The sequence below is a fragment of the Mustela putorius genome, unplaced genomic scaffold (genome assembly GCF_011764305.1).
Source record: "Mustela putorius furo isolate JIRA1106 unplaced genomic scaffold, ASM1176430v1.1 tig00000596_pilon_pilon_pilon, whole genome shotgun sequence".
In the NCBI taxonomy this organism is placed as follows: Eukaryota; Metazoa; Chordata; class Mammalia; order Carnivora; family Mustelidae; genus Mustela; species Mustela putorius.
Window position 1 is genome coordinate 1911458 of NW_025421428.1, and position 27732 is coordinate 1939189.

Below are 27732 nucleotides of genomic sequence, written 5' to 3' on the forward strand. Positions count from 1 at the left end.
CCAATGCCTCACCCCCCACATTTCCTGGTGATTGCTTGCTTAATAGCCCGGCTCCCTGGCTAGAGGAAAATCACCGTGAGGTCCGGGAGGAGGTAAATGGCCTTCCTTATTCCACTGCCATGTAATTTGCAGATGATCAGAGTATTTGTGGATGAATGAATACATATGGAAGTCAACTGAATCTACAGTGTTCATAGAGTGACACATCTGCTTGAAGCACTAACTGAAATCTCCTCATGAGAAGCTTCATCATCCTCAAAATTAACCTTTGGTTCCCACATGCCTAGACCTGAGTTCAGAGTAAGACACTGATGTTTGCACTTCCCTGTGAAGTCTCACTGGTAATGTGGGAGGACGTCATCTTCCGTCCTTCAGAATCCACAGTGACCTGAATAGATTTGGCTTAGAAAGGACTCTGTGTGTACTTAGACAATGAATTCCAGGAGGGTGGGTGGTGGCCCAGTGGAATACGGACTCTATGGATTCGTTTGTAATGCTCCTGATGTCTCACCTAGGTCAGAAGAAGAGATGTTCAGTTATCGTGGCATGGATGAATGGATGGATGGGTGGATCGACAACTGAATGGCTAGCGAAGGGGCAAATGATTCGATATGTGAATATACTAGGAGTAAGAGCCAGGAGGCAGAGGAAATAAATATTCCAAGTGTCAGCGCTGGCTCTCCGTGGGACCCACAGAAGAAAAGGTGGAACAGGCACAGCTCCCTTTGGACTAAAAACTGGCAGAAGCAAGCTTTAGATCAAGAGGGGTTAATGGGCTTCTTGCTGCATTATTAAGACTTAATTTCTTGTTTATTAAGAGAATGTTCTGTTTAGAGTTGCTTTCCCTTTTGGGCATTCCTGCAAATTGCCTCTTCACCCCACATAGGCCTTTCTTCCATCTCTCTGTCCTCCAGGGGATTTGCTTCTCTCTCTCTGCACCACCTCTTTCAGAGGGGGACAAAGTGGGACTCAGACGCACAGGGGATGGGGATGAGATGGCAGCCAAGCACTGCACCTTGTGAGTGTAGAGGGGATACTGCTCCTGTGTGGAGGAGGGGAATGTCCTGGGGCATCCTTCCCGACTCCCTTCTGAGTTTCTGTGACTTTGTTCCTTTCCCTTAGCCCAGGGGAGTTTTCCCAAAATGCAGGGTGGGGAATAATGAGTAGACACACAAAAGTACACATAAGCACAAAAACATAAGCTTTCGTGCATAAAAAGACATTCATGTAACTCACACGCATTCATATACATGTGCAACCTCACAGGTGCACATATACTGGGCATCTTTTCTATATGCAGGAGTCCATTGTATATGCACATGTGGACTGTGGGTGTATGTATGTCTGCACACAGATGAACTCACATCCAGGTCTATCTAGGGAGGCGTCTGTGCACATCTGTCTGCTGGGCAAGGCGTCCAGTCCCACGCATGCCAACTCGACCATACGTATCACACAAACACCTGGCTACAAGGTGTTTCCTTCTAAGGGATGGAGGGAAACTGCTATCCTCGTATTCCTAAGTCATTCTAGACCCCCGATTCTTCCCCTTACCACCGCCTGTGAGAAAAATCATGCATAGCAAGTCCATTATGAGTTCAATCCATTTCACCAAAAACCCCATGGTTTCTGAGGACCCCATGGTGTGGGCATGGGTCGGCCCTCCTGCTGCCTTTCCTTCCTCTTACCTCTCCCTCAGGAGACAAATAAAGGCATGTACTTGTCCTCCATGGGACAGCTTAAGATCATCTTTTGTTGTTTTATCAGGCCCTTAGGAACTCACCTGACACCTCAAACAGCTTATCAGAGCATTTCTTCTAAATGAACATGGTGTTCGTTTTAGGAAAAATTACACAGAACAACATGTTCTGCACCTTCTTCCATTTAGGCAGGAAAACGGATATCCAGGTGAAAAGTGAATTTCTCAATGTCTCCTATTCACGAGTAAGTGGTAGGAATGGGCTTGAATCCCAAATCCACCTGTTCCTTACTCCCATGAAATTACAAATACTTATAGTAAGAATAATAAAACACCACCAACCATAGCAACAATTTGTTTGGTGCCCAACACTGTGCTCAGCACACTTAATGCCTCTTTTATTTAATTTCATAATATGCAGGTCTATTTATACAAGAGGAAACCAAGACTTAAAGTAGGTGTCCCCAAACTGGCGTGGACCAGGAGACTGGACTGGAACCAAGGCAGGTGAACTCCAGAGCCTGCCCTTCTATTCACTGTAACTGACCCCATCCCCGCTCCCTTTGCAAGAGGAGGCCCTCAAAAACCATTGTTCCATGAATGAATGAGTGAAAACAGGATGTCAGAAGGACCACATACAGGGTGTGTCTGGCACTTTTGTGTTCAATCAACAGTGCATCTCTTCCCCTTCCTGCTCCCCATTCCTCCAGGCTGAGGACTGAGGGAGCATTTAGGGCCTGCTGTCCAACCCTGGAACTCAGTCCAAAGTTCTGCATATTTTAAAATGTTGTGCTATAAAAACAGAAGAGGAACAAGGCTCTGTGAATAATTCACCACTCCGCCTTGGAGAAATTAAAAATATATTTCACAGCCGAAGAAAGGGCTTTGTTAGTTGGGATTTCCAGGGACTCGGACAGAATGCAGCTTCTAACTGAAGGACTGAATTGGTTGCAATATATTTTTCTTTCCTTTCCTTTTCTTTCTTTCTTTCTTTCTTTCTTTCTTTCTTTCTTTCTTCTTCTTTTTTTTTTTTTTTAATTCAAGTGAAATGGGATGTGGAGAAGTTCAAAGAGAAAGGGGCACAGGTGAATGAAACACTCAATGACGAAGTGATTTCGTCTTCACTTTACAATAGAAGAGAATGTATACTACACATTCTAACATTCAAAGTCCTACTAAACTTAGTATTTGCTTAGTATTTGACTAGCAACAGGTGACAAATACACACTGGTGGGTTGATTTTGGAATGGGTGGGGTGGGGGGGGTTGGTGAATGAGCTGGTTAAAGAGATAACGGATGTTGAGTCAAAAAAAACAATAAAAAAATAAGAAAGAAAAGAAAAGAAAGATGCAGACTTTGTGGACAGAAAACCCAAAGTTAAAAACTTAGGATAAACTGTGCTTTGCTTGTTTTTAGTTTAAATAAATAAAACAAGAAACAGAAACAAGAGAAACCCTTAGCTTTGTCACTTGCTAGCCATTCCTTTCTCCTAGCTCGCCGCTTCCTCAGCTAGACAATGGAAATATCCGGAAGACACTTGCCGATTTTAAGGACTACCGGCCAACAGGGGAGCCCTACTGCTGGCAAATAATAAGCACTGGCTTTTCTTATTGTGCAGATGGATGAGTTTGCCCAACCAGCTTCTCCCCCGACATTCCCGACGTCATCAAATTCCTAATCTGGGCTTCTTCCAAGTGTACACTGTGTGCTCAGCCTCGAAAGCGCAGCCACCTTCCTGGTGCCTGGCCGACTCCTGCCGAACTAAAATGTTGCTTCCCCCATGACACTCAGCCCTCCTCTGAAGGAGAAGATAGAATGAGATGATCACGCCTCCGTCCACCTGCCTTGCCTCTGCCAAGACATCAGTCTTGTTTAACTGGCAAGGGCCAAATCTACATGCAACCTAGCAGCTCTCTGAGTGCGAGATGCTGAGCTCCACCAGCAAAAAGCCTGTCTCAAAATTCAGTGGCCCTGGTCCCTGTGGCAGAAAACTGATGTCCAAGGGATTGTAGCTCATAATGTAAAATGTTGCATGTAGGCAAGAACCAGAAGCATATGCTAGCCTGTACTATGTCCCCCCTTTCAAAAAATGTATATTTTCCCTATTAGCCTCTCCTGCTCTCCTTACTCCCTTAGAGATTGGTTGGACGTGATGGGGAGAGATGGGTAAGGCTAAGCAGGATGGAACAATTAGCCTGCTTTCCTATGAACCTCCTCCAAACCCGTAGAAGATACAAATAATATCCTCCTTGTAAAATGATAACCTCAAATTATCAGTCCCTCAAGCAGACTTAAATAAACAAAGGCAATTCTCTAAACCATATCTGAAGCTTCATCATTTCCCCAGATTAGACTGCATTCCAAAGGAACTAATCCAATAATCAGAGGAGGCACCCCTGACGAACTGAGCTAATTCCAAGGTGAAGGTCCAGAAGTTAGTACTTCCGCAGAAGTTAGCCAACTCATGTTGGACGGTCCCCAGAGAAGGGAATCAAGGGCTCTGACGTGAACACAGCCACCAAGACAAGGCAGCTTCTCTGGCATTAGCTGCTTTTGAGTGACGTCCCGTGGAAGAAATGTTAGTCTGGCTTTGATCCTAGGAGACCCCACCCTTCCCTCCGACGCGGGCCCAGGGGCGCAAGGCTCTGGCCCAGCAGCTGCCAACCTACCTCCCAAGGTGGCCGAGATGAGGAGGTGGGTGCCGTACTTTTTGATGATGGTGTCGATGAACTGCTGCGTGGTAGGTCTCCGACCAAGCAGGCGGATGCTCCTCTGAAACTCTGGCATGAGGGGCACTGGGTGGCGGACCAGGTCTCTCCTCTCGATGGCTGTGTTCCTCACCTTCCAACGGGCAAACTCCCTGGGTAGGGGAGAGGAGCAAGATGCCTCGATTTACCACTTCTACCCCCAAGGCAGAGTCTACACAGTTACCCCACCCAGGCCTCGCTCCTGAAGGTGAGAGAGTGACAACGGTTATTTTTAATATTTGTCAGGTGATACTGAGATCTGGGGCCCTCCATTCTCTTCAGCCGACAGAAATGTACCACGCAGGTCACACCCCCAGGACGCTGTGGAGAGCCAGACAGACACAGTCACGTTCTCATGCTGCTGACAGAGCATCAGGATGCAAAAGTCACCGTTGCCTGGCTGCTTTTCCCTCTCTCTCACCAGACTGTGAAGGAGACCACAGGGACGGAGCCTGTCACATGGTAGGACTCCAAACAATGCCACCCAAAGGAGTCAACAAACGAGTGGACGGAAGGATGGATGGAAGGGAGGGAGGAAGAGAGGGGACAGGGGAAAGCTATTCACAGCGGGGAAGACCTAGGGCAGGAAGCAAGTTGAGACACGCCCTAGGACAATTCCCAAATCAGATAATTAGCCTGGAGGTCGTTTTATTTACCATTTTAACATGCACTCCGTGAGCATTTGCCATTTGGAATTTATAATAAAGCTATGTCGTGGGTGACACGCGGGAGAACTTCCATTCTTTCCTTCGCGAATGATGAAAGGGATCGAGACTGAACACCTTCAACCGGGGAGTCCAATCTCAGGCTGCCTCTCGCCAGCTCTGCGGGGCCATCCCGGGCAAAGCATGTCACTTCTCTGGACTTCTATCTCCTTATCTATAAAATCCAATTAATATTATCTCCTTCTTCCTGCTGGGGCAGAGATTACATGCAACCGCGGCTGTGAGAACACCTTTGGAAACTGCCAGGTACTAATCCAGTGTGAAAGAGAGTTTTATAACTTCATATCCTCACAAATTCCCAGACAGGAAAATCATTAAAGGTCCATGGGCAATGAGCAAGGAGCATACATACAAACTGAATACGAGTAGAAATTCGAAGGGCGGTGGTTCAGGCTGCTTTTGCTTTCATAATGACCTCTGTTCCTATCAACGATGAAGCTCCTCCTGGAGCAACCCAGCACTCTGGTCTGCCTGAATTACAAGCTCCAAGACCCTTGAGGAAAACAGACTAGCCAAGAGGATGGGAGGTCAGCCTAGATAAATGATGGGAACCAGAGTTTAATGAAAAGGTCTCCCTCTCCTGCCGCAAGACGGAAGAGACGAATGAAGGCGGGGGCACGGAGCAAGGAGAAGCAGAACAGGGAGATCACCCCAGAATGCGCCCCTGTAATTCAGCGGTGGGGTCTGACCCCCGATGCAGAGGAACGTGGCTCTGAAAATACGCTTTCAGACTGGTACATTTCCAAGCCTCAGAGCTTATCGTCTGTGTCTGCTTGTGGAATTTCTGTTCATAATTCTTAACACGGTTGAAATTCTAAATAAAGTCAGCTTGGTACCCTGCACATCGTCCGTTCTTAAGAAGTCAATCGGCTGCCCTCCAAGACCCTCACAGGCAGCACCAAGAAAGTGCAAAGTCTGAGGTCTACGGGATGGGGGGTGGACACGTCTCGGGCCCGCGTCCTGAGGAAGCTCACAGTCCAGCAGGAAAGATAAGATGTTTCCAGTCTGTTGTCAGTCCAGGACTAGAGGACACAGAACAGCCCAGACTTCTCAGGTCTCCAGGGGAAGCTTCAGAGAAGAGGTCATAGCTGAACTATGGTTCTGAAGTCCACAGAGGCTCTAGACAGAAATGTGGTGGAGAACAGCTCTCCCCGTGGAAGAAAGGGCAGAAGCAGAGCAGGTCCGGGAGAGGACTGTGAGACACGGGAAGAGCCGAACAGGTGGCCGGGGGGAGGACAAGAGGGAGCAAGTGGGACAGAGGGAGGGGACTTTCGAGCAGGTAGAGGCTTGTGGCGTGACTCCCATGACCCCCATGCCCCGGGGTTCACACCCCTGTGCAACCAGTGGCCTCTGCTTGAGTGTGGGCAGGAAGGGACTCGCTTCCAATGGATGGAATGTGGAAGTAATGGAATGTACCTTCCAGGATTCAGTTACAAAAGATTTCAACTTCCGTTTTGCCTGTCCTGTGTGTGTGTGTGTGTGTGTGTGTGTGTGTCTCTCTCAATCTCTCTCCCTGCCATGGTGTGAGATGCTCTGTGGAGAGATCCACGTGGCCAGGAACCAAGAGAAGCCCCGGCCTGCAGCTTCTAAAGAAATGGGGTCCCAGAAGGCCCTGAGTCCTAACAGTAATCACACGGTGAGCTGGGAGACAGACCCTTCCCAGCTGAGCCTCAATCCCATAACCACAGCCTGGAGAGAGCCACACCACCCAGGGAAGCCACACTCAGGCACCCAGGCCACAGAAACTGTGAGATAATAAATACTGTTATATCAAGGCACTAAGTTATGGAGGTAATTTGCTACTCAGAAAGAGATGACCTTAAAAGACAATGAGGATCATCAGATATTTCTGAGGAAAAGAGTCTTTTCTTATCAGCTTATCTCCCAAATTTCTAAAATTATGAAATTATGTATGTGCATAGAAAATACTCGTACTTCAGTGTAATGGACAAAATACATATATAATGACTTTGTTTTATAACTTATGACCTTGGATTACTATTTTTTTTCCACGTGTCTATGACTACATTCTTCAAAACCAATGTGCATTTACACACAGAGAGGTTAAGTAATATGCCAAAAGTCACACAGCTAGATAGTGGTAGTGCTGGAAGAAGAAAACTGGTATCTGGATTCTTGTATCAGTCTTTTAATATAGATACTGACACATAAAATGTAAAAGCTATAGAACCAGGTCCTACCAGTCCCACCACCAAATTACCAGCTCAAGACTCAGTTCTCTCCCTGGCCCCCTCTTCCCTCCTGACTTCCTCCCTCTCTCTTTTTTCCCACAGCCTCTACCATCTTTCTGATGCTGATGCTCACCAACTACCCTGCCATCCGGTTGCTTCCTTGAAGACATTAGGGAGGCAGCTGGTGCTGAGTCCCCAGCTCCTTCTGCACAGGAGAGGGGCAAGGCCTAAGTGGGGGGATGCATAGATGGGCTAAGCACACAGCAGGGGACTTGGGAAGAGCTCAGAAGCTGTGTGTGTGTGTGTGTGTGTGTGTGTGTGTGTGTGTGTGAAAGAGATTGAGAGAGAGAGAGAGAGATTAGGAAGCACTGACTCTGCCAGGCACCTGCCTTTTTCCAGCATCACAGGGCTCCTAATGCAAAGGAATTCTCTGACCTTTGAGGCAGAAAGTGCATGTTTAGGAAAGCTCTGAAATCATACTGTGCTATTTGTAATGGTAATTTTAGTCAAAGAAAGAGTCCTGCCCCAATCTGCAAGAGGCCCAGGGTGGCAGTGGGAGTGGCAAAGAATGCTGTTGTATCAGTTCCATCTTGATGGGAGGGCCGGATTTGGCCCAAGAGAGGGGAAGGGTGTTTCAAGAAGAATGAACTCCCCGTGCACGAAGGGAGGATGAGGCAGGTGGAGAGAGAGGGGTGTGCGCACATGTGTGTGCATGTGTGAGGGAGATGTAATTATAAGAGGAAAAGGCAGAGAGGCTGCCAGTGACCCCATGATGCAGGGCCTTGGGTGCCTAACCATATTACTGGGTTTCAATCTCTCAACTCTTCTGGGTGACCAACAATCCAGATTAAAAATGTGAGAAGAACAAATTTATGTGACTTCGTGGCCATCGTAGCGATACTGGAGCAAAGACTAGAAGAGTTACAGGATTCTAAAATGTTATACTGTTTACCAAAGTTCCCTAAGTAAAAGGGCTTCCCAGCACTTAGACCTATTCAGAAGGAGATTTAAACAACACTGGAGCTGAAGCAGTTCAATTTTATTTCCAAATCTGGGCACCTACTGTTTTTCCAGATCTGAGGATACAGCAGCAAAAAGCTGATATCAAGAAGCTTAAACTTTGGTGAGAGTGCACAGCTCATAAAGAACCAAATCAGTAAGAAGCTGGAGGGGAGAAGTACTGTGATGACAAATAAGGTGGAGGAAGGCAGTCAGGATGCCCCGGGGTAGGGCGAGGGTGTGGTTATAGAGATGGCCTTCTTAACATGATGACAGGAAAGGAGACCTGAAGAAAATGAGGAAGGGAACAGGGGGCCACTGGTGGAAGAGTGTCCAGGAAGAAGGAAGAGCAGGTGCAAATGTCCTGGGGTAGGACTGTTTGCTAGGTTTAGGGAACATCAAGGAGGCAGTCCTAGAGGAGCCTGGGTGGCTCAGTGGGTTAAGCCACTGCCTTCAGCTCAGGTCACGATCCCGGTGTCCTGGGATGGAGCCCTGCACCTGGCTCTCTGCTCAGCACGGAGCCTGCTTGCCCCTTTCTCTCTACCTGCCTCTCTGCCTCCTTGTGATCTCTCTCTGTCAAATTAAAATCTTAAAAAAAAAAGAAAGAAAGAAAGAAAGAAGGCAGTCCTAGATATGCACGTAAGTAGAGGAGATGAGATAAAAGGAAGGGTGGGAAGAAAAAAAATAACTTTAAAATATAGGATGGAGTGGGCACTGGTCTTGAAAGGCTATGTTGGATTTGGTAAAGATGTCCTATTTTTAAATTCCAAGTAATGTATGCAGTCAAAAGGTTTTCAGCAATGACACAACCTAGGTTCTAAAAGAGGAGCCAGAGTCTGTCACAGCTACTCAGCTGCGTTCTTGCGGTATGAGCAGCCGTAAACAATACATAAACATGTGGGTATAGATGCGTTCCAATAAAACTTTATTTATAAAAGCAGGTGGCAGGCCAGATTTAGTCCCTAGGGAATGCGGCCCCTATTCTGAAAGCATCACTATGACTCCTTTGGTAGAAGTCATCAAATCCAACTCACTCAGTTCACGGACAGGAAAACTAAATTTCAGAGACATCAAGTTACTTGCCCAAGCTCACAGAGCGAATGACCTGCAGAGCTGAAATTAGAGCCCAGGGCCCATGACTGATACAAAGCGCAGTGCCCTTTCAACTGCAATAAGCGACCTTCAAAAGAGAGGGAGAGAGAGAGTGAGGGTGGGGAGAAAGCCTTTCTTGTCATGTTGTCTAACTGCTCTGCTGGCCCAAGAACAATTTCATGTAAGTTCTCAGTGAATTGAACACAGCATTTAAAAAAAAAAAAAAAAAAGTCTTCTCTTTCCTTCTGAGCCCACAGAGCCAGTGAATTCCCCTCGGAGGAGAAGGCAGAACCACAATGGCACAGGATCCGTGGAATACGCTTATGCCCAATTAAGCATCTCAGCAGGCCGGGCAAACCAATTAGACTGAGATTAAAAAAGGACCCTGGATGGAAGGCATGGGGCGGCTGCAGCCTGTCCCACTGGGGGGGGGCAGGAGGCCTCCGGGAGGGCAGGTCACAGCGCGGGCAGGGATGGATGAAGACTGAGGCCAACAGTACAGGTTCAGACGAGGCTGGAGAGAAAACCATAAGGCCAAGGCTTTTTTCTCAGAAGGAAGCATTGCCTTTCTGGGACTCCTCCCTCATCCTACCCCCCTGTGCTCCCCTACCTATACACACACACACACACACACACACACACACCACACTCGGATGCACACACTGAGGACAAAAGGCTGTGTGTGGAGCCGGCAGGAGACTGCTCTGTGCCCTTGGGAAGGTATTTAGTCTCCTGGGAAATAAGCTGATTGTATTCGATGATTTTCAGCCCTGCATCTCTCGGCCTGGGCGCTGGAGGAGGGGAAATCCCGAATTAAAACCCGACTCTGCCACCAATTAGCTGTAAAATTGTAAACGATTTTGCTTACACTCTATAAAGCATAGATGTCATCCCGGGGAAATCATGTCTCCCATGGAGAGTAGGCTGAGCATCAGGGTAAATCCTGAAGCTCAGTACTTAGAAGGAAACCTCCATAAACTTAGTTATTGTCCATATTGTCACTGTTGTTCGGGTTCTGGGGGAGGCTCCAGTGGGAAGCTGGGCGGCAGGGACTGGATGGTGGGGTGGGAGAGGGAAGGAAGCAATCATGTTTTCTTTAAAAAATTACTGGTAGGGAGAACTTCTGAGAGGCGAGATCTCATCCTCATGAATCCACTAGAAGCAGTGAGTCTGAATGCAAGAAAGGAACCAGCAGTTTAGAAGCTGCCGTGAGACAGGCATGCAGTTTCCTTACACCAGCGGTGAAGTCTGAAACCCAAGCCATCTCACCCCATCGTGCTGAGACGTCAATGAATCCGTGATCAGAAAACTTCTCGTCAATCGCCGCAGGGTATGGACAGTTGTAAGCCGCTGCGGATGTTTTCCTATTATTGTTACTAGCAGAAGGCCATTCATAATGATGCTTCCATTGCATACAACTTTCGTTTTTGTTTTCCCCTTCTATAAAATGGGATCACAGTTTTCAGTTCTCAGGGGTGTGGGGAGAGCCTAGTCTATGGTTATTGTGAGTTTCCTCTCCAACATCCTCTGAGTAATCCAGGCTACTGAGGAACTTGGAAGGGACGGGTTGCTTTACTCTTCTTTACAGAGTATGTTTGGCAGCTTGTGTTTTTTGTTTTTGTTTGTTTTTTTTTGTTTTGTTTTTATTTTTGTTTTTAAGCAGATTTCATCCCCAGCTTGAACTCACGACCCTGAGGTCAAGATCTGAGCTGAGATCAAGAGTTGGCAGATTAGCTTCCAACTAATCCACCCCGGCACCCCTGTTTTTGTTTGGTTGGTTTTTGTGTGTTTTTGTTTTGCTTTGACTTGAATCTGATTTCACAGCTGAAAAAGTTGGAGGAGTTTGTTTCATACAGACTTTCATATATAGAAAGATGGGAAAATAAAGGGAAGAAAATATTTTATTTGCAAGTTTGGGTTAAATTCACCCACAAATGTAAGTCTCTAAGGTCCTGAACACTTCATAGAGGTGGATTGCAGATGTCTCTGACCCTCCCTGCAGCTAGTGGTCAAAGGAAATCACAGCCGAAAGAGCCATAGAGTCAAGAAGATAGGGGCGCCTGGGTGGCTCAGTGGGTTAAGCCGCTGCCTTCGGCTCAGGTCGTGATCTCAGGGTCCTGGGATCGAGTCCCGCATTGGGCTTTCTGCTCAGCGGGGAGCCTGCTTCCTCCTCTCTATCTGCCTGCCTCTCTGCCTACTTGTGATTTCTATCTGCCAAATAAATAAATAAAATCTTAAAAAAAAAAAAGATAACAGAGCAGTTGTGCAAAGTTGTGAAAGAAACACACATTTCCCAGAGGCCACAATAAGACACAAACATCTCCCATGGTTTCTCATAAAGAGATAGATATAGTCGATGCTGGTTGGTGATACACCAGTGCTTGATACCATTAGCAATAACGAATGCCCAGGTAGCCAAGTGCATTTGCCAGAAACATCATTCAGAAAAGCAGCTCGATGAGAGTCGAGTGTGTTACCGTCCCAATACGTGGCTCTCTAGAGTTCTGACTTAACTCAGGGCTACATTTTTTAATATGCTCTAGACACTGCACCCCCGATCAATGTTTGTGGATAGCATAACTGATCCGGGTGCTTATCCCTGGGTGGCTAATCCCATTGATTGTATTAACTCATCATTTGGAAGCTGAATAAAAACAAGCCTCTTGAGTGTCTGCATGGTGACGGGTAGAGGGATCTGGGACCCCTGTGAGCAGCCAATTGTCCCCAGAGAGAAGCAAGGAGAACTGCCAAGGAGGAGAGTGAGGAGAAGAAGTCACTGAACCAGAGAGAGAGCAAGTACGAGCGCATCTCCCTCGCTTGCCATTCCCAGTCTCTCCCCGCATGATCCCCAGCCACCTCAGGGAAAGGTGAAACCAAGGGCGTATGTGAAATGGAAATGATGCATCTTAACAACTAGGATGCCAGAGACAAATCCTCCATTGTCTCCATGCCCCAGGACAGAAGCAAGAGGGGCAGCTGAGGAATCAGGGCATCTAGAGGGTCTCTGTCAAGTGGGTCTCCAGGGCAACTTGGTGCCAGAGGGGTGAGGAGAGGAAGAGAAGGAAAAAACTCCCCCCAAACATGATTGCGAACAGCTTCATTTTAATTATAAGACACTGACTTAACTGTGGAGGATAAAATAATCCTTGCTTACGATGAGTATATAAGCCTTTCTGCTTTCCAAATGTGTTCACCTAAGTAATGGCATTTTAATTTTTATACCAACCCAGCAGCAGTTCTGAAGGCTTTCTGGAATAAAGTTCAGAGAAACCAGGAGAAGCATCTTGGAATGGGGCTCCAGGCTACTCATGGAGTAGAAACTTGAGAAGACTAGAAATACACAAGCACATTGGAATGGCCCAAGTCTTATAGAAACGGACCATTTCCCAAAACGCAAGTGGGGTTCTTTGTGGAGCCCCGTTACTAAGGGCATGAATGCAGTGAGGGTCATGGGACTCCACGGCGGGCAAAAGCAGCTTAGAATGCACTTGCTTTATGGACTCCAAATGGCTCCTCTATTTCCCTGAGATGCCCTCGATCACCTTAGCCATCTCATTGCTGAGACATCCAAAACATCAGAAAGGAACAGAACGGAGCCTCAACCAAGGGTATTCCTGTCATTTCCCAAATGAGGCTACTAAAGGACAGGAGAGAAAAGGATTTGCCCAAAGCCACACACCACTAGCGACAGGAGGGACTCGAATCTGGGTCTCTGATCTCAGATTCAGCCTCTTCTGTCCTGACCCACTGCCCCAGCCCATCACCTCCATTATGTGGGGTCTGTAGGTGACTTGGTCCTTTACAAAGCTCTGTCACCATGCCCATTATACTTCCAACAACCTGGAGGATGGGGGATATTTCCATCACCATCACAAATGGGGGAAACTGAGGCCCAGGCCGGTGATGGCCACGTGACAAACCCGTGTGAGGGCTGGGACAGAAATGCCAATGGCCTGATTCTCGGCGAGTGGACGCAGGGTCCACCTTGTTTCTTCCTGCTTCCCCCTCCTCTGCCCACTTGGGTGTCACCATGCCAGTGGAGGACAGGTATACATGCTTACTTCTAAGACCCCTTGCTGATGCTCTGCAGAAGAACAGGGTAGAGGACCTTAGGGAAAAGCAAACAGCTCATTCCACTGAGCACCAGCAAAAGGGCCACAGAACAGGTCTGTTTTGCAGATATGATGGCATCTGGAAGGAACACAGACTTTAGGGTCAGAAAGGCCCAGCTCTGAAAGAGCATGGAGCCTTTCAACAGCTGAGCAATTCTTTGCAAATTCCTCGGAGTCTCTGATCTTCTATCAGTACAATAGGAATTCTGGTACTTACCTCGCAGCATTGCTAGAAGGATCAAGCATAATGAATGCAATTAATCTGGCAGTAGTAGCTACTCAATAAATGTTAGCTATTTATCCTTTGGCAAGGCATTCTAAAAGGGGAGTTTGTCGCATAACACATAACTTTTAATGGATATTTTAAATGATCTTAATATGCTCATGGGCTCCAGGGATTATGCAAACTGCATATAAATAAAATATTTAAAATTCTGTTTACTCAATTTGTCTCTCTGCTTATTTCCAAAGCATCTATTGTGAAAGCATGACTCATAACTAAATATAGATTAATAAAAGTTTGGAGCGGCAATTATTCTTCAATTATCATAAATCCCATTAAACATTGCAATTATATGAATTTTCTCTTTTAGTCCACCAAATTTGAGAGCTCCAAGGGACCACGGAGAATGTCTTCGTATATGGCCTTCAATCTTTAGATGGAAACACGGAGAGTCTGATGGGGGAGGAAATTTTCCAGGGACACACAGCTGTCAGTGACAGAGCTGGGTTTTCAAATCCAGGTCTCGCCCAGTCAGACCTCTGCCTATTTCCTTCTGCAGTGGTGCATATTTTGGGGAGAAAAAAAAAAAAAAAAGATGAACAACTTCCCCAGCAAGTAATACTGCATGTAATTGCCAATTGCTTCCTTGTTAAAATATTTTGGTATTAGCGAGCACGATACCATCTCAGAGCCTTCCCCAAATCCACATTCCCAGCGAGGTCCTTCTTTGTTGCCCTATATAGAAAGTTTCCCTGTCCTTATTTTAAACTAGTTAAGAACGAGCTTTTTCCTTAACTCATTCAACACACATTCACCCAGTGTCTGGTTCTATATCAAGAACTAGGGATCTGGGACGCCTGGGTGGGCTTCTGCCTTCAGCTTGGATCGTAGTCCTGGGGTCCTAGGATTGAGTCCTGTGTTGGGCTCCCGGCTTCTCCCTCTCCTTCTGCCTGCTGCTTCCCCTGCTTGCACTCTGTGTCTGTCAAATGAATGGATAAAGTCTTAAAAAGAGAGAGAGAGAGAGAGAGAGAGAGAGAATTGGGGGTCTAAAGCCTTCCTTGATTCAACTTAGATATACCAAAGTCCTCAAAAAAGATTTAACTCGGACTACAGTAAACAGTGACAGATAAAATCTGTCACTCTGCCTATTTTGTAAATAAAATGTTATTGGGACACAATGATGATCATTTGTTCGTGAATTATCTGTGACTGCTTTCAGACAATGTGACAGAGTTTAGTAGCTGCAACAGAGACCCCACAAAGTCTAAAATATTTGCTGTTTATTATCTGGCTTTTATAGAAAGTTTGCTGACCCTGAGCTAACCCATTGACTAGGCCAGTCACATAATGTATTTTAAGGAAATAATCAAGGAGGCCAGAGCAAAGATTTATAGATTGAGCTACTCCAACAGATAGATCAGTAAACTCTGTGTGTGTGTGTGTGTGTGTGTGTGTGTACACATGTGTATGTGTGTGTTTGACAACAAGATTCCCATACCCTAAAAATATTTTTAAACTCCTGGGCTAAAGTAAATTAGAAAACAAGGATGTTTTCTCACACACCCCGCTTGGAGCACCTTTAAACCTAAGCAACAAAGTCATTATTTAAATACAAATTAGGCGGAACTGATTTAAAAAAAAAAAAAAAGCCCAAATCACACCTGAGTTAAGAAAATAAACATGTTTCAAGTGGAATTTATGACTTGATGATTAAATAAGGTAATTGACTTGATATATTCAATGTTGATAAAAAAAAAAAAAGAAACACCCACACTATCTGGGAGGGTTGAAGGCATTCCCAGAGGTACCTGATTGCCCAAACACCACAAGAAGAAGCAGATTCCACCATTTTTCCTAGTTGTTGGAACCCGAGGAGTAGTAATGCCATGAAGGCATGGTTCCGAGGGTTCTAAGTTACCGACCGGGAAGAGGTGACAGCATGATAAAGCCCCACTCGAGGCAGCAAGCTATTTCTGACTGACAGAACTAATCAGAATCGACCAGGTCGCTCTGAGAATTAAGGAGGCTCCTGTTGGTAGCGATCAAAGCAGAACCTGAATAACTGATTGGCGGAGATGCTTACAGGAGGGATTCAGAACCTGCAAGGTGGCTGAAAAGTGTTGTTGCTGTATTTACCCGACTAGGCGACCCGAGTGCCCAGCTGAACTGGAAATGGTTCAATATGGAACCAGAAATGTTAACCACTGACAGGTATAAGAGTCTCACATAAGCCCCGGGATGATGGGTGATAGATACGGAAGACATTACCTACTCAGTTGTTTTTGCTTTTGTCTGAGCTTTGAGTTAGCTGAATGAAACTTCAAAACATGCAGACGGGTGCCAACCCCCTGGTCTATCTCACAGCTACACCTACACTCTAAATTTTAATTCTCTCTGTCCCTCTAAAGCACCTAAAAAATGGTTCTTCTTCATCAAATGATACTTGGGTTCCTTTTTGGTGTCCCCACAAGCAACGAGCAAATGTTATTTTTCCTGGGGAGAAAGGCATTTCAGTGGCCACCTCATGAAAGCATAGTGACCACCCTTCCACGAGTTCACCTGGTACTTTCCAAAAGAGCCAGCCCCCACCTCGTGTGAGGGTGCTTATCTACCTACATTGATACACTCAGCCACCAGTAGTATCTGTTTTCCAATCCTGGACATGCTAAATTCTTCTGACCCATATGCCTCAGCATAAGTAATTTTGACGACCTCATCTGAGCCAGGTGTTTTGCATTAACAGACACACACCACCTGGGATGTAGCTATGACCATCCCCATCTCACAGATAAAGAGCCCCAGGTTCAAAAACCTCCAACCGGTTTCAACATTGTGTGCACACCAGGTTTGGTTTACACTTTTCAACTCAAAATTCTGTCTACCAAGCTAACTACCCACTGTGAACCTCCCGTCTGTGAATTTATATAAACGGTTCCTAAACCACCTTGCATTTCTAACTTCCCTCCTGCATTTTCAGCAAGCTGCTGCCAATATTTTGGCTTCCTTCAAGGCTGACAGTGGGTCTACAGGAACAGGCACTGGATATCAAGCGAAAGTGTTGTTAACTCTATTCTCTACCACACTAAGTTGGATCAGCATAGATAATGAATTCTTTTCGGATTTCACTTTCCCCACCTGTAAAATGGACAGCTGGACTGGATTTGTGGCCTCCAAATGTTCACATTTTCATGAAACCCTTGCTTCGTCAACTCAGTCTTTCAAAAAAGTCTTTGTCGCTTTGCTTGTTGGGGAATAGCTACCAAGATTCAGTCTTTATTTTAGGGGCTGGGGCTAGAGCAGTGAACAATACAGACCAAGAACTTGCATTTTTCTGGGGAAAACCCAGAAGACAATATTCCAGTAAATCTTTTGCCCAACAGAACTTCTCCCGGGTGCGTTTGTGAGTGAGGTCCATACGGTCGAATAGAATTGAGTCAGAGTTTTCAAACTGGGCTCCCTGGTCTGAAGGGTATGGGTACTGAGGGGTGAGACAGGCTTCTACCCACCTCACCCCCAGAGAATTTCTGTTGGGGTGCAACAGAATTTGGTGGGAAGGCATGTTAAGATCCAGAAACAAGGAGTGCCTGGGTGGCTCAGTCCATTAAGCATCTAACTCTTGGTTTTGGCTCAGGTCATGGTCTTAGGGCCCTGAGATCCAGCCCCAGGTCAGGCTCCACACTCTGCGGGGCGTCTGCTTGACCTTCTTTCCCTCTCCTTCTGGCTCCTCCTCTGTATTTCTCCCTCTGCTCTTCCGTCCATCCATGCAGGGTCTCTCTTTCTCAAATAAATAAATAAATAAAATCTTTAAAAAAATACAGAAGCAGGAGCTCACTTTGCAAACCTTAGCAAATCAGAGTTTTTGTCTTTGCCTTTTTAACAGACTCCCGGGTGACCCGTCTAGAGTAAAACAGAGAACCTCTGGACTGAAGGGCCCTTTGAGGTCTCCTCTACCTTGGACTACTTTATCTTCCTTCCCCTTCCCTCGGCCAGAAGGTGACTTCTAGAGGAAACTCTCTGACTGCCCCAGCCAGCTCTGGGCCCCCCAACCCGTGAACGTGGTGAGCACAGGTGTACTTGTGTGATGATTTTACTGTCACCCCCTCCACTAGAAAGTGCCGAGATGGTTCCTATTTTGTTCGGCTCTAGGACATTCCTGAAACTTATAAAATGCCCAATACATAATTCTTAAATAAATCAAGGCAGTATGAATGAATGTGTGGATGAATGGCTCTCTCCTTTCCAGCCCTGAGAAGCTCATGATTATAGGCACCCCCCACGATCAGACCATTTCGCCGCCAACACTCCCCCTCCCACCCCTGGAGCCTGGCAAGTTACCTTAGGCCCTTTTTCTAAACTATCCAAAGCCTTAGTGACTTCCTGTTTCCATTTATTACTGCACCCTGTCCCAGGCGTAGGCAGAGGCGGCAATTAAAGCCTCAGGAAGGGGGAATTTTGGAATTAATCCTTAACACCCGTGTGCTTTCCTGTTTCCACTGTCCCATCAGGAGCATGACTAATAAGTCCAGAGAAAGAACCCTCGAGATGGAATAAAACAAGATTCTTAGCCAAGACACACAGAGGTGAAAATACCACCCACCTTGTGCCCCGGCCTCTGAAATTCCTCCACGCACCACAGCCAGGATTATCTTGCAGAACGGTGGGTTTGGCTCATATCAGCTCCTCTACCTTGTTGGGGACCCGGCAATGAGTCCCCACTGTCTACAAAGTACACAGGAAACGCTCTGGATTCCTATTCAAGACGCCTCATGACCAGAGTTAAACTTCAGGTGCCTGGCTCCTTCCTTGGCCACTCTGTCCTTGCTCTACTCGGATGTAACCACTCAGTGGGCCCAACCACAGTTACTGTCGCCCACCTGCACCTTTCCCTTCCATTTTCATGAACACTCAGAGACTAATCACTACGTAAAATGCAGCCCAGACTTCTTAATTCTGAGCAGAATGCCTTTCACGGTCTCTCCTGCCTACTTGCTTCTTCTTGACTCCTAATCTCCCCCCAGCCCAGTGAGTGGACAGGCTTATTCCTTTTTTTTTTTTTTTTAATTTTTTTAAGGTTTATTCTTTATGAACCTCCAGCAAATATACAAACCCACTCTGACCTCCAGGCATTCTCACTCATCAATAACACTTTGCCCTTCTCCAATCAAAACACGGATTACCTTGTACTGAAATTGCCCATTTACTTCTGTCTCTGTTACAGGATTCATTCTGCATGAAAATGAAGAGAAGAAAGGATGCTTGTTCTGGATACTCTTAGCACCTAGCGTCAGGCCTGGTATGTAGTAGGTTCTGAACTTTTTGGAACGAGAATGACTGTATCTCTCTTGTCACCATCGGCTGACTCCCAGACTTCCCGTCTATGCATTTCTTCAGCCAATATTGTATTAAAACTCCTACTATGTTCACGGCAGGCTTCCGAATGCAGGACACAGCAGTGAAAAGGACGGGCAAAGTATTGGTCTTGTCAAGCTCCCGTTCTCACAGGAGAACCAGTCCGTTAAGAAACTGATGTTTATGCAATGAAATGCCAGACAGCGGTGAGTCTCGTGGAAAAATAAAATAAGGTAAAGGGACAGTAAGTGACAGGGGTGGAGAGGACCTGTTTTCATAGGGAGGCAGTGGAAGGTTTCGTAATGAAACGAAACCCAGAGATGTAGGGAAGATAAAGGAGGCTGAGACCTGTCCCAGGAAAGGTGAAATCAACTACAAAATGCCCGATGCTGTAAGAACGGAGAGTGTTTGACTAATGACAGAAAGACAGGGTGGAGAGGGCCGCAGGGAGAGGCAGGCGAGACCACACGAAGGAGGTCATGGTGGGCCATCGTGGGACTCTGGATTTCGTATTAAATGCAATGAAACACCACTGGAGGGATCTGAGAAACAAGACAGAAGAGGAGTCAGGTTTCAGAACATCGGTCCGCTGCTGCTTTGTGAACAAGAGTGGAAGGTGGGGCGTGACACCGTCGGAAGCAGGGATGGCACTAGGTGGCCCCCACGGCCGTCGGGATGAATGCTCACGGTGGCCTGGAGGAGGCTCGTGCTGGTCCGGCGGGCAAGAATAGCGGAGACGCGTGTCATCCGTGAAATCTAGAGCATCTGTGGGTGGAGGGTGTGAAAGGAAGATGAGAATCCTGGAGGCTTTGGGCTTGGGGTACAGATAAGTGGGTCAGATGAAAATGGGACTGTTGGTGGAGGAACACGTTTGAAAGGAGAAACCAAGAATTCAGACTTTGATATGACACATTAAAAGAAGGTGATTAAATAGCCAGGTATAGACATCTGGAGGCTAGGGGAGGGGTCTGGGCTGGGGATATAAAAGCGAATCATCAGGATAGATTCTGTAAAGCCACCAGAGAAAAGAACAGAAGAAATCATCGAGATGTGGGTATGGATACGGAAGAGTCACAAGGACTGAGACCCCTGAAAAGAGAAGGATCTAGCAAAGGCACTGAGAAGGTGAGCCAAGGGAACAAAGAGTGTGAACAAAGAAAGTGTTTTCATTAACGCAAAATCAAAATTCCCGACCAGAGCTTCTATGAACTGACTGCTTCTCTGTCTACCCTTCTTCTCCCACTGACCGCATCCCATGCAGTGCCCTTGTTCTGTCCTCCCACAAACCCAGATGCTTTGACTGTCCATGCCTCTCTGGCCTGCAGGGGGCGCCCTTCCCTCGAATCTCTGCTGTGCAGCCCCCTCATCGTCCAAACAAAGCTCAGGCACCAACCAATCTCTGGCCGCCAAGCTAAACTAGCCCCCATTCCATTGCCTGATTTTCATTTACTTACGGCAACCATGTCACTGTCTGCAAGTATCTCATCCATTTGTTCACACTCGATTATCTTCCTCCCCATAGTACTCTTCCCGGCCTCAGAACATTTCCCCGCTACCGCATAAACTCCACAACAAGGACACCACTGTGTTCATTGGATGGCTCCCTGAAGGAGCCTATGACCTGTGCCCAACACTTAGTAGAGGCTCCATAAATATTTGTTGAAGACATGAAGGGATTCACCTGTCAAAATCCCATCCATCAAGACCCAAATAAAATCTGATTTAACTTATGGAGACGTCCCTTACGCTTCCATCTTAAAGCAAAATATGTGCATCACGAAAATTTAGGAGAAAGAGGACTGGCCTGGAAATCAATTCAGGGTGGGTTCAAATACTGACTCTGCTTCTAATCAGCCATGTGGCTTTGTACCAGTCCCAAAACAACGTCTTCAGGCCTCTTTCCTACACAGGAAAGGTCCCTCCTCCATGAGTTGCCTTTTAGAGAAAATGTATGTAAAGGGCTGGCCACATAGACCCGCCCACAAGGGCTATTGTCTTTTTGTCACTGTCCTTTTATTCTCTGCCTTCCCAAAGCAGGCAGCTGCCCCTCTCATGACTCTGGATGACAGTTTCTTTTCTGGGTGGGTTTTGTTCCCATCAAACACAACAGTGGCTCAACACAGGATGTAGCCACTTGCAATCTCTAGATTCCTTGTAAAAGCTCCTGGGATGATTCACCCTCCCCTTCCTCGAGGGCATGAAGCATTTTTAGCCTGAGTGTCTTCCACTTCATTTTTACCGGTGTCTTATCCCCTCCAGTGCTTGCACTGGGATCTCGGGAGTTTGCTCATGCCATTCCCCGCTGGTCACTCTTACTTTGTGATTTCTATTCTTTTTTTTTTTTCCCCCCTTTTTCTCTCCCTCCTCCTTTTAAACTAACATTTATACAGTGCTTCCAGTTTGCAAAGCACATTTCAAATACCTGAGTTTAATCCTCAAAGCTGCCCTATGTGTAGAGAAGTTTTATTTACTCCATTTTTTTTTTTAATGTAGAAATAAGGCTCCATGGGTTATTGGACTTGTACGAGGCCACAGAGGCTACAGAAACCAGGCCAGGAGAGCCAGGAGAGCCAGGAGACTCCAGGTACACGTGAACTTGAACTCTGCTCTCTCCATTTGGTTCCACCATTCATTCCTTCATGCATGCATTCATTCAACCTTCATGCATGCATTCATTCAACGTGCCATTAACCCATTCATGCATTCAGCAGCAAAGATTTAGTAAGATTCAGACACGCATCTAAGCGCTTGAGATAGATCTGTGCACGAGTCATCCATAGATCCTTCCTTCCCTTATGAAACTTCTTTTCTAGCAGGAGACCTGGAAAAAAAAAAGTTGAAGCGGCGAAAATAAGAAGTGATAAACATCATGGAAACAAGGAGAAAGTGGGACAGGCTAAGGGGGAATGGAGGGCTGGGAGAAGGGGGTCCAATCTCAAACAGGGCAATCAATATAGGTTTCACTGAGAAATGACCAGAAGCAGATGGAGGGCGAGCTCTTGTGTGTCAATACCAGGCAGAAGACCTTTCCAAGCAGTGGGGACCCTGGAAGAGCTGGTGACAACAGAGCAATGAGGGACAGGCAGGGAGTAGTAGGAGGTAATGTCAGAGAGAAAACAGGGTTCTGACCACACAAGACCTTTCTGACCTCTGGGATGACGTTGGTTTTCATTATGAAATGAATGGGAGCTATTGCCGGGCCCCGGGCTCTGTAAGTGACAGGAACAAACTTGGGTTTTCCAAAGCTCACTCCACGTTGAAAGTAGACGTTGAGCGGTAGAAGCAGCAAGACTAGGCAGGCAGCGTCTGCATCATCTGGGACAGAGAGGAGGGAGTAACAGGAGAGGAGAGAAGAGAGGGTCCAATTCTGGATTTATATTTTCAAAGTAGCAAAGGTAAGATTTCTTCCTGCATCAGAGGAGGGGTGAGAGGGAACAAAGGCAGACAAAGGGTTTTCGCTTGGGCAATTGGAAATGTAGAACGTGCGTGAACTGAGATGGGGAAGCAATGGGCAGGAGGAATGTGGCTGGTGACTGGGAGGGGCGGTCAGCAGTATGGTTTTGGACGTGATATATGGACGTGTCTACCCGACACCCATTGGAGATGTCCAGTGTGCAGCTGGATATACCAATCTGGAGTTGGGGATAGAGATCTGGGTGGGAAATATTACTGATATCGTTCTACTCTCTTTTTGTTAAGATTTGTTTGAGAGAGACAGAGAGAGAGAGAGAGAGCACGCTAATAAAGAGCCAGTGTGGGGCAAGTGATGCGGGAGAGGGGCAAAGCGAAAGGGAGAGAGGGAATCTTAAACAGACGCCACACCCAACTAGGAGCCTGTCAGAGGGATCTCATGACCCTCTGATCATGCCCTGAGCTGAAGTCAAGAGTTGGACCCTCAGCCAACTGAGCCTCCTAGCCACCCATCTACTCACTTTTCAAGAGAAGATGTATTCAACCAACCAATGTATGTCTACGATTCACTAAGAAATGAGCCAGAAACTGGTGTTGATATGGCTGGGAGAAACGGACAAGACCCTTGCCTAGCAGGATTTACAGTCTATCCGGAAGACAGAGTAAGCAACATAAACAAATAATTATCATCAACTACATTACAGTAGGGGAAGGTCTTTGGTTTGGGAAGTACAGTGGGTAATGGAATTTACATAGCTTTGGCATCTGACCTAATCCAGGAGCTTCCCTGAAGGCTTCCTGGAGGAAGTGAAATGTAAACAGATACCTGAAGAAATATTTAGCCAGAAGTACAGGAGGAAAAGGAGTATTTCAGGAAGAGGGAGTAGCCCACAGGTGAGAGAGAACGTGATGTGTCTAAAGGAATAAGAAAAGTTTAGAGACAATCTGGTAGGTGTTGGGTAGAGGACTGGGTGGATATAGTATGAGAAGATTCTAGAAAGACCGGCACTGGGCAGATCACAAAGGGAGTTGAAAACATACATGCTTAGGTTTCATCTTGGGGATAAGGAAGAGGCAATGAAAGTCACAAACAGGAGAATCACATAATGAGATAGTCAATTTAGAGAAAGCTTTCTCTGGCAGCAGATTCCCTAGCAAAGCAATGCTAGCAAAAGGATTTTCTTCGTCCCAGTTAGTGGCACAAAGTCTCCTAAAGCTGCAAAAGACTTCATTTACTGGGAGAGAGAGAGGAAACAGATATAGCAGAACATTAATGATTTTCAAATCCAGGTTAAGCATATATCGTTGCTGATTTTCCTTTTCTCTCATTTTTAAAACTTTTCTAATTTTTTTTAACTTTAAAAAAAGTTTCAAAAAATTGATTTTTTCCAAAATAAAAAGTTGGGGGAAGTTGTTTTTAAAAGTGTGTGTGTGTGTGTGTGTGTGTATATATATATATATATATATCTTTTTCAAGTGACACCTTGTTGAGGCTGCTGTTCTGGGAAATCAGGTTGAAAAGAGTGTGCGAATAACCCATGCAAAATTCGTGAGAGTGGATAAAACTGTCACACACACACACACACACACACACGGAGATGGGGGAGGATGCCTTGGGACACCACTGCAAGTCCTAACAGCCCAGCTCCAATGTGAAGGAAAGCCAGCTACTTAGGCACCATGCGGATGGTGGCACAGCCCCAAGGGGACACAGGCTCTGTAGGTGTGGAACTTGCTACTTCCAAGCATTTTTTTTTCCCCCACACCCGTTCCTGTTCTAGCAACAGACATGAAGGGCCAGCTTCCCTCGTGGCCAATCTGGCCCCAGGGGCCACATCACAGAAGCAGACCCTTCTCTGCACAAGTGTTCCTGCTGCCTTTCCTCGTTCAATAACTCAGGGTAGCCTATATTTCTATTTACTTATATTTATAGTAAAAACAGAATTGATCTGAGCTAAATCTTGCTGTGTAGGCCTCTGTCCCTGGAGACAGCGTTAGGTCAGAGAGCGTAGACCAGGGAGGAAAGTACGCACGATTTCCTGGTCCCCTGCAAAAGTGGGAGCTGGAATCACACCAGCAGCAGGGGCTTCGGGGCCTGAGCAGGATCCTAGCAGCTGTCAGCACCCACTGCCTGGTGAGCAGAAATTTAATAGTCAGACCCTCCTTAAATTTATAATCTATGTTAAGGGGATACAAAACTTAGAAAACTGGAAAACAAAATGAATGCAGGATCCCACGTCTGGCTCTATCATCTGAGAGTGCTGTCCATGTGGACATGCTGGATGTTTCTCCTCTCTGGGACTCAGCTTCCCCATCCATAAAATCAAAGGTTTGGATAATATTTCCCTATTGCTCCATGACAGCGTTCCTTGTCAGTACATACTAGGATCCTGTGAAACAGGTGGAGAGAAAATGAGCATGAACTTGGGGGGAGTCGTCATCGAATGCAACATGAGGCCACAGAAATTCTGATGGCCAACGGAAGGACAGGATTTCTCTGGGTGTGGGGGATGGTGAGGATTCGAGTGAGCAAAGAAGGGGTATACAGCAATCCCAGGGGTGGAGTGAGGCATGGAAGCTGAACTGAAAACCATGGGGGAGGGATGGGGTGGGGTAAAAAGGCATGCAGGATTGGAGCACTCGGTCCCGTTCATCGTGCAAGGCCCACAAGGAGCTGCTCCCTCCAGGAACATGCTCAGATCTCCGATATCTTTGCTGCCTCTCCAACTGAACCTGTTTGAGGTTATGTTACTTGTCCAAGGTCGTCGCCCAGCCGGGTCAAACCTCTTTGCAACTCTCTCATCCTATCTGTACACTGCTTACGTTCCTCCCGGATGAAGAGCTTCCCTGGGACAGTCACCTCCACCTCTGTACTCTCAGGGCCTGGCCTGACACAAAGTGGAAACCAACTCTCAAAATGCAAACTGTGATGGGTTGATGTTGGAGGTCTAGGTCTATAGCAGATTGTCGCAGGCTGGCAGGCTAAAAGTGGGGAGTGAATGCGACCAGCAACATCAGGCTACTGAGTCAATCACATTCTGCTTACCCTGAGTCACTTCCCAGATTGCCCAGCGCAAGATACCTCTGCCCTCCCCGCTCCTCCCCTCTGCCGGCTGTGTTCTCTAAGTGGCAGGTGTTTCCCAGTTCACGGAGATAGAGAGTGTGTGTCACAGGGAATGAGGGCAGAGGGAGAAGCCAGCTTCCCTCTTCTGGCCTTGAGTGATCCAGCCCTGGAAAGCAGGGCACTGGGATATGAGGGCACAGGAACGAGAAGCAAACTCTAGGAGCAAATAGAGATAAGTGATTCTACCACGATGACTAAGAGATGGATTTGGTAGACATTACAGAGAAACTTTGCGAGCCCATGGGCTTCCTCCAGTGGATAGAGCTGGATGGGTCTGAATTCGTCTCACTGGACTGGACCTCCGCTGGCCCTGATCTGGGAGACCCCATGCGCAGAGCTGAAAGAGCTCACGTTCTTTTCCTGGGCAGCCCTGGCAAAGTCCCACCGGTGTGTCCTCCTCTGTGGAATGGGAGGGGTGGTTCCAACCCTGCCTCCCTCCCAGGTCGGCCCCAGGTCCCAAATAAGAAAATGGGCACAGGACCTATTGACTTCTCATTCCAGGAGCTAGGAAACTGGGGCTCAGAAAGGTATGTGAACTTGTCAGAATTGTCAAACTCCAAAAGGTGGCTCTAAGTCACAGAGAGTAAATTCGGCAATTACTTTGGAAGACCTTCTAAATTACTAATGCATATACACACCATGTACATGCTGTACATGGTGATATAAACATGTGTATGCATGTACATGCGTAGCACATGTAAGTGTAAAACATATGTGTAACATACATATATACAAACGTGTAGCATACATACACACAAACATACACTGTACTAAGTTATGTAATTACACTGTCACTATTTACTGTTTATAATAATCCCGTGGGTTAAATCCTGTCTCCATTTATATACAAGAGAATGGAGGCTTACACGGGAAAGTGACTTGCTCAAGGTCACTCATAAGTAAAACCAGAGCTGGGATTTGAACTCAGATCTGTCTGATTCCAGACCTTGCATTATTTCAGTACTTGATCTCTTGATGGTTGGAGTTTATAATGCACAGCTAAAAAGAAAACTCTTTTTCTCTTTTAATAAATGATTTGGGCTTATTAAAGTCTAACTTCAAATGAACAGGACCCCTTCCAACTAGGAAGGAAGCTCTGCAGTGTGTTTGCACCGAATCATCTCTCTGGCCCTTGTTACTCTGTCCCTCCTTGGGTTGTATATATAGTCCTGACTCCCACCAAACTGTGAGCTTGCACCTTTAGGGTTCAAACCTCATTCCATTTATCTCTCTCCCTGTTCATCATAGTGCCCTAAACACAGTAGTTGCTCGTGAATCGCATGCTGAGCTCAGTAAGGCCATGAAGGCACTCTACTCTGATAAAATTAAATGAGTCTAAGAAGCGAGGGGCGAGTTTCATGCACAGTCAATATGATGGGCTCTCCAAGACTAATCCTGAAACAGACATGGTGTTGGGCGGGTCCAATGCAACATCCTGGGGGCTTTGGGACCAGGCCGCCTCACATCATGAGATCTACATCCTCACAAGGACCAAATCCCCAGTCACACCTGCTGCACTGTATCCGAAGCGCTGGCTGGAGTCGTAAGTCTCTAGGCACGTCTTACTGATGAAGCACTCTCTGCCAGATGGGGACGGAGAGATCACGGACTTCACTCACCTTTTCCCTCTCCTCCAGGGTCTGTTTCCTTTCACTGTTTCTTTACATCTGTCTCCTTCACTTCCTTATAGGTTATCTTGTCTTCCTCACGGGCCATTCCTTTCCTTTCCTTCCTTTTCATGTTTCCCTCTCATGGCAGCCAGACAAAGCATCCTTACCGGAGGACTCATTTTCCTGAAATATCTAGGACAGTGATCTTAATTGGGTACTCTCCTGAACACATCCTAAACAAGGTCCATAAGTTTCCATCATAATATTTCCTAATGATGGTTCATTTATGTTTAATTACCCAAGCAATACGTGAATGCAGTTTCTTTGTTTTAAAAAAGGTTTTAATTATAGATAATTGCCATTATCATGCTAAAAGCTTCCTGATTTTTCTTTCTACGTTTACGTGTGTATAAATACACTCTTAAAAAATACATCGCTTTATGTGGCTG

At 46.4% G+C, this 27732-nt stretch overlaps 1 protein-coding gene across 1 annotated transcript in view; it reads right to left on the reverse strand.

Moving 5' to 3' along the window:
* BRINP1 (BMP/retinoic acid inducible neural specific 1) overlaps positions 1-27732 on the reverse strand; it is a 170430-nt gene that overhangs the window by 59644 nt on the left and 83054 nt on the right. Inside the window, exon 3 of the mRNA XM_004775642.3 lies at positions 4369-4559. Coding sequence (XP_004775699.1) covers positions 4369-4559 — 191 coding nt within the window. The remainder of the gene's footprint in view (positions 1-4368; positions 4560-27732) is intronic.